Below are 7,625 nucleotides of genomic sequence, written 5' to 3' on the forward strand. Positions count from 1 at the left end.
GATCCTTTAATTCCCAAACCCCATTTCTTTTATCTGGATTACAGTGCTCCCACCACTCTGAAATGGCAGTACAATGAAGTATGAAAAATTCCCAAATGTTTTTGAAAGAAAACAGGAGGCCATAAGCAGGGAAAGGAAAGTGATGCACAAAGTAATTTTTCAGACTTCCTTGGACTCCTTGGCTATCATTTCATGAGTTTACTGAAGAACATAGTTACATGTTACAAAATACCCATAAAGTAAGTCCTCCTAAGTCTCTCGTGTATTGTAGTTCAGTAATAACCTGCTATCTATTGGATTTGAGAAACATATTTAAAATGCTTTTTAAAATTCTTTGTCTAAGGTCTCTTTCGATAGCTTTGAAAAACATTGCATTTCTCAACGCTTCTAGTTTTCCCACACACTGGTAACTATATCTTAATGTCAATTCCAGTGGACATTAGTGTAATATTCCTCTGATTCCTGTTTTATGAAAAAGCATAAAATGTAAGAAGTCACCAATACTGTACATTGAATAATATTAACAACTACTGTCCAACTCAATCATTACCTTCCATACAAAGCTGGATGAAATTTCTGCATGCTTTTGGTGCTTCTTTTGACCATAGCTCGATGTCAATATCTCCAGCTGTTGTTTTCAGTAAAACCTATAAAAATATATGAAAATATACTATTTAGTTTTATTGCACTTAAACATTTACAGGTGAAGTCTCTGATCAAATAATACAGTCACGAGTAAAAAAAATTCTTCATCCAATTTTAGGAATGCAAGAACAAAATTAGGAAGTTGGTCTGGTTTTCAGTGGCAGGTTTTGTAATGTACTAGATGTCAACTGTCCTACAGTTTGTCTGATACATAAGATACAACTCAAAGAATAGTTTTCATAAAACTTTATTGCCAATGGTCCACTGTGTGACATTGGGAAAGTTTCTTCTCCTCTCTGTATTTATTTCTTTTCCCACTTTTGTTTATCTTGTCCATTTAGGCCCAGATCCTGCAAACACGAATGTATTTGCTTAACTTTACTACCAGAGGTGTAGTATAGAGACTCATGGGGACAGGGAGAGGAGGTGCAGGGCCACATGGGGATGTGTAGAGTGGATGTCTGAGTGGGGCTAGGGGCCAGCCAGGGTCTGCATGGGGGAAGCTCCCCAACAATCCATTCCCCTGCCTCCCGCCCACCCTCCCAAAAAAAATGGTTTCCATACTTTTCCCACCCATACCTAACCACCCTCCAAGTTCATACTTAGGCTCCTTCCCAGCAATTTACTTCCTCTCCTTCAGCTCCTCCATTACCCCTGACTCCCCCAAGCCTTTGCACTGCTTCTGAGGGGAGTGGGAAATATGGTTCAGTATTGTAGTTTAAAAGAATTATTATTCAGAGTTCTGTATTAATATGCCTAGTAAGGAATCTATTTGTCAAAAAACATTTCCTGAATCTTTTTTGTTGTCTGTATTGTTATAGACATACTTGCTGACAGGTATTTTGAAATAAATGACCAAAAATAATTGAAACTGGTGTACTTGTTATTTTGACAAATAAAATATGCAGAATTTTAAAATATTAGTGCATACATTTTAATTTTTTGGTGCAGAATCCCCCCAGGAGTACAAAATGGACTACATTTGTGCAATGAAAGGGTCAGGATGTTTTCTGTCTTTCTAATTCTAAAGTTTCATGCTTTAATTTCTGTTCAAACTTGAGGTTTTTTTAATTTCAGCATTCGATTTTGGCACAGTTTTTGCTACACAATAAATTTATATTTTTTAAAAACAAACATCTTTATTAGTTCGTAACTCATATGGCAGAAGGTATAGCAGTACTCAAAAACACACTACTTGTAGCTGTACAGTATCACAAAACTCACAGGTTCAGTAAAACACACAGCGTAATAATTATATACATACAGCAAGCACCTAATAATTCACAGGTTCACCAAAAGACATGGTGTAATATTTATAAATGTATAACTAGCTTATAGAATTCCTAAAAGCCCCCAAAACTTCAGGGCCAGAGCACACTCTAGTACAGCACATTACTGTAGCTGGCCATTAACATGTAGCTCCATGTTGAGCTCTGTAATTGCCTTTGTGTCTGGCTGCTCCACGCCAGAGGTAGTTTTTCCCCCATTTGCAGATATTATGCAAGACACAACAGGCAGCTATAACCATTGGAATATTATTCTCACTGAGATGCAATTTTATGCCAGCATCCCTTCAATCTACAAAAAGCACATTCAATGGTCATTCTGCATCTGTTGTGCTGATAGCTGAATCTTTCGTTGGTGCTGTTGAGGTGGCTGGCGTATGGCTTCATGAGCTGTGGAACAAGGGATAGGCTGGGTCCCCCAGAATCACTATTGACATTTTAATATTGCAAATGGTAACCTTACAGTCAGGAAAGAATGTCCCTGCTTGCAGCTTTCTGAATAGTCCTGTTCTTAAAGATGCAAGCATGATGCACTTCTCCTCCCCCCCCACTTCCGCCACCCACATTGATGTCAGTGAAGCGTACCTAGTGATCTGCTTGCAAGGTGAGCTGGTACCAATATAGGGATGTGTGTGCTGTTTATCACTCCATCACAGCTTGGGAGCCCCACTGCTGCAAATCCACCCACTATGTCCTGCATATTACACTGCTGTACAGCTAAAATGCTTCTGAAATAAATGTAGTCAAACTTTACTAATTCTGGGTCACTGAGAACGAAAATGATGCTTAAAATTGTTGATTGGCTCTAGTTTTCAAGATATGCTATTGGGTCAGTATATATGATCCTTGACTTGGGAATGGCGGAGGATAAGTGAGTTATAAAGGGAAGGGATCTCAATTTAAACCAGAAATGACTAAAATACATCTTTGACTGGATCTATGAATAAATCTGACTGGGTTTGGACAGTACTTGCTTTTTAGGCAAAACAATGAATGATGCAATCTGAAGCTGGTATTGCATCATACATGATATGAATTGCATCATGTTATTCCTAGGAGTCATGGATGATGCAATCATAACGAAGCTTACATCACTCTGCTGAACAAATTGCCCTATATCCGCTCAGAAATCATACAGTGTCGTGCTCTCTTATTTGTCAGTGTTTGATTTTGCAAAGGGACACATTTCTCTTTAGCCAAAGTGAGCAGAGATGCCTCGTACTTGTGTGAACAGTGCAGATAACTTCTGCTATGTTTGTGGTGAAGTGACTTTTGCATCACAAAAGCGCAGTATAACCACTATGGTTAAGAAAGCCTATCACCTTTATTTTGGCTGCAAAACTGGAGATCAGAACAAGAGGTGGGCCCCACACATATGCTGCAACACTTGTGCAACAAATCTTCGCCAGTGGTTGAACAGGAAAAGGAAATCTATGCCTTTTGCGGTGCCAATGATTTGGAGAGAGCCAACAGATCATACCAGCAATTGTTACTTCTGCATGGTGCCTCCAGTTGGGAAAGGTGTATCAAAGAAGAAAAAGTGGACTGTGCATTATCCAAACATTCCATCAGCTATATGCCCAGTACCCCACAGAGAAGGACTGCCGGTTCCTGATGCACCAGAATCTTTCTCACTTGAGTCAGACGAGGAAGAGGAAGAGGATGAAACTTCTGGTCCTGAACCATCAACGTCACAGGATCCACATTTTCTCCCATCCTCCTCCTCTGAACCACACCTCATAACACAAGGTGAACTGAATGACCTTGTCAGGGATTTGGAACTACCCAAGAGTAAGGCAGAGCTGTTGGGCTCCAGACTACAGCAGTGGAATCTCCTGGCAAGTGATGTTAGGGTTTCCATGTTCCGTGACCGTCAAAAGGATCTTGTGTCCCATTCTTCTTCATGGAAGGTGATCTTGTAGCCTGCAACAACATCGATGGTGTGATGGCAGCCCTCAACATCGTTCACGATCCAGATGAGTGGAGACTGTTCATTGATTCATTGAAGACGAGTCTTAAAGCTGTTTTACTGCATAATGGCAATGTTTTGCCATCAATTCCAGTTGGTCATGCAGTCCACATGAAGGAAACCTATGACAACATGAAACAACTTTTGAGGTGCATAAACTATGACCAACATCAGTGGCAGCTTTGTGGCAATTTGAAGGTTGTTGCTCTCTTGCTTGGTCTGCAGACTGGATACACAAAGTACTGCTGTTTTCTCTGTGAATGGGATAGTCATGCAAGAGATTCCCACGACATCAAGAAAGATTGGCCACTCCGACAGTCATTGGAGCCTGTGAGGAAAAGTGTTCAGCATCCACCACTTGTAGAATCAAGGAAGATTTTATTACCACCCTTACACATCAAGCTGGGTCTGATGAAGAACTTTGTCAAGGCCATTGACAAAACACAAGCAGCTTTCAAGTACCTCCGTGGAAAATTTCCAAGGTTAAGTGAAGCGAAGACAAAGGAAGGTGTCTTTGTTGGTCCTCAGATTCGTCAACTTCTTCGAGATGATGCAATTGACAATGCACTGCGTGGCAAGGAAAAGACGGCATGGAAAGCCTTCCAGTTAGTGGCAATAAATTTTCTCGGAAACAAGGCAGACAACTACAGGTCGTTGGTGGAAAACCTCCTCAAGGCATACAAAAGCCTTGGTTGCAACATATCACTAAAGATACATTTTTTGCACTCTCATCTAGATTTTTTCCACCGAACTGCGGAGCAGTGAGCGATGAGCATGGCGAGCGATTTCACCAGGAAATTGCAACAATGGAAAAACGCTATCAGGGCAAATGGAGCCCATCAATGCTTGCAGACAATTGCTGGACAGTGACAAGAGATGCTCCATTTAATGAATACAAGAGACAAGCCAAGAAGCGCCGAGTAGACACTGAATAGCACTAAACTATGTACATAATAGTTTTTTGCCTTTTGTTTCATAATAAATTTTATTTATATAACCCTTTTGCTGATTTTTAAAGTGTTACATAAACAGGACAGCTGAAATATTATCATGTAAAGCAACCATAAACACATGAAAAGACCTAGGTTTACCATTTATGATTAAAACTCTACTATCTACACAATATACATAGACATCAAATGTAAAACTTAAATATCTTAGAAACAGTAGCCAGTTGTTTTAATTGTCATATTTGAATTCAGCACATCAAAATACATAATAAATAGCACATTTTATTTCTGAAGCAGACGACTTCTGAAAAATTGTAGACCAGTGTTACTGAGTGCGCCGGCCAGGAAGGCCTCTGGCCGGGAAGCACCACCACCTGTACAGCAGAATAAGATTAATGGCCCCACATACTTGCATGACAACAGTCCCCGCTGTGGATTTTCCAAATCCAAAATGATTTCCCACTGACCGGTAGCAATCTGACATCACAAGCTTCCACAGTGGAATTGCCACTCACTTCTCAGCTGCCAGCGAAGCCCTCATTCTGGTGTTCCTTTACTGGCAAGCTGGAGTGAGCTTGGCAAATAGATCCAAGAAGGCGGCCTTTTGCATCTGAAAGTTGTGCAGCCACTGCTCGTTGTCCCAAACCTGCCCTATAATGTGATCTCACCAATGTGAGCCTGAGAAATGAGCACTGACGCAGTGCTCCATCAATAACCTTGAATTGTTTTTTGCTATGACTCTCAGGAGTCTCTCCTCAAAGAAATCATCATGTCCCCTGTTGTTGCAGTTCTTCCTGCAGCTCTACTATTACTAGAGGATTGCGCGTTCTGTATTTGTAATTTTCATGACAATAGCACAGAGCTCTGCAGGCTCCATGCTTCTGTCAGAGATTTTTTTTTCCCTGATTTTAGAAAACCTTTAATTATGTATTCACAATATAGTCTGTAATGGCTCTGATGGAACTGTTTGCATTAAGAAGGACTGAGTAAATATCTATTCTTTAGTAGTAGTAAAAACAAAAAAAACTACAGAATGTCCTAGCATCAAAATATGTTAAAATACCCAAAAATGTCTAATGTAAAAATTACAACAGATATTCAGAAATGCAATCAAAAATGATGCAGTCTAACCATCCACAGCTCCAGCCATTTCCCCAAGATATATATTGTGACAGGGTCAGGCCAGTTGGCTACAGGAGAGTGATCCTATTGGGATCCAGGAAGTGGGCAGGCTAAAGGATCCCCCCAGCCTAAGTGGGGGGCCACAGGACCTGGAGACCAAAAAATTACAGGTGACAACTAATAAAAGAACAGGGATAGGAGTGTGGTCAAAGGGTCAGACGAAGTGAACCAGACGGGGACACCGAGCAGAGAACCCCGGACAGCGCCCAATGCTCCTCGAAGGCGTCAATTTTTTTTTGCAGGCAGCTATAAGTGCCATGCAGGTTTGTGGGTTTTAAAAAAATAGCATAAGAATTATGGAATAGGGATGACATTACGGGATGGAGAAAGTTTAAATTAGATTAAATCTCAGGTAAAACTTCATAGCCAGTAGGACAATGGAACAGACTGGCTCAGGAGGTTTTGGAAGCTCCTTCACTGGAGATTTTCAAAAGGAGGCTGGAGAGCCATCTGTCTTGGCTGGTTTAACCACAACAAATCCTGCCTCTTGGCAAGGGGTTAGACTAGATGACCCTTGCAGTCCCTTCTAACCCTATTATTCTAAGTTGCATACTGGGAACTTGACTCATCTCCCAGAGATCACTGAGTGAGTCATTTCTATCCCACCACAGGAGAAAACTTCCCAAAAGAAGTGGTTCTCAACCAGGGCTCCAGGCCCTGTTGCAGGGCTGCAAGCAGGTTTCAGGGCTGGTCTGCCAAGCAGCGTTAGACTCGCTGGGGCCCAGGGCAAAAAGCTGAAGCGCCTCCGCATGGGGCTGAAGCCAAAGCCTGAACAACTTAGCTTTGCAGGGGCTTCTATGGCACGGGGCCCTAGGCAACTACCCTGTGTGCTACCCCCTAACGCTAGCCCTGGCTTTTATATGCAGAGAACCCATTGTTTTGGCACAAGTGGTCATAGAGTTTTTAGGGGGGTGGGGGAGGGGCTCAGAAAGAAACGGGTTGAGAACCCCTGCGCTAGACGGTAGAGATTTGCAGACTGGGAGACGCACCCTTGGTGCACGCACTCTGCATCGACCCAAGCACTCCTGGTGAACATGCGCAGCGCCGAAGCAAGCAGCCAAGCCTGCAGGTACAGGAGCTATGCGCTGACGGAGGCTACTGTACGCCAATGTAACTTGCACCTGCCAAGAAGTGTGGCACAGGCACAGGGGTGCGGGAACAATTTGCATAACGGGGGTCCGGGTGATGGTCAGTGGAGCTCCTGGCTCCCTTCGCCTTTCCCAGCCTCACAGCTGGTCCCTTGCCCCATCCCACCTCACGCGTCCCCGGCGCGCCCGGGGCGGGGGCTCACCTTGCCGTTGGTCGGAGGCTCCTGGATGTAGATGTTGCTCATGCTGGCGGCGGGGCCGAGCTAGGGCTGAGGGGAGGGGGCGCCGCGAGGATGGACCCGGCTCCGCTTTCGCTCCAGTCCCGGCGCTGCGGAATCCCCGACTAGCCCCGCGAACCTCCCGCCATTTTGGACCCCGGGATCCGGCGCCGCGGCGCGGGGGGAGGCAGCCGGGGCGAGAGGCCGAGCGTGGAGCCGCAGCAAAAGCGCTGAGAAACGCGCCGCCTCCGTCGCGCCTCCTAATCCTGACACCGACCCGGCTCCTC

General features: G+C 43.7%; 1 protein-coding gene across 1 annotated transcript in view; it reads right to left on the reverse strand.

Annotated features, from left to right (window-relative positions):
• The window catches only part of CWC27 (CWC27 spliceosome associated cyclophilin), a 226,383-nt gene extending 218,895 nt beyond the window's left edge, over positions 1-7,488 (reverse strand). Inside the window, exons 1-2 of the mRNA XM_054032130.1 lie at positions 7,324-7,488; positions 551-647 (exon numbers count right to left, since the gene is read on the reverse strand). Coding sequence (XP_053888105.1) covers positions 551-647; positions 7,324-7,365 — 139 coding nt within the window. The 5' untranslated portion in view covers positions 7,366-7,488. The remainder of the gene's footprint in view (positions 1-550; positions 648-7,323) is intronic.
• Positions 7,489-7,625: the final 137 nt, after the last annotated feature.

The sequence above is a fragment of the Malaclemys terrapin genome, chromosome 6 (genome assembly GCF_027887155.1).
Source record: "Malaclemys terrapin pileata isolate rMalTer1 chromosome 6, rMalTer1.hap1, whole genome shotgun sequence".
Classification (NCBI taxonomy): Eukaryota; Metazoa; Chordata; order Testudines; family Emydidae; genus Malaclemys; species Malaclemys terrapin.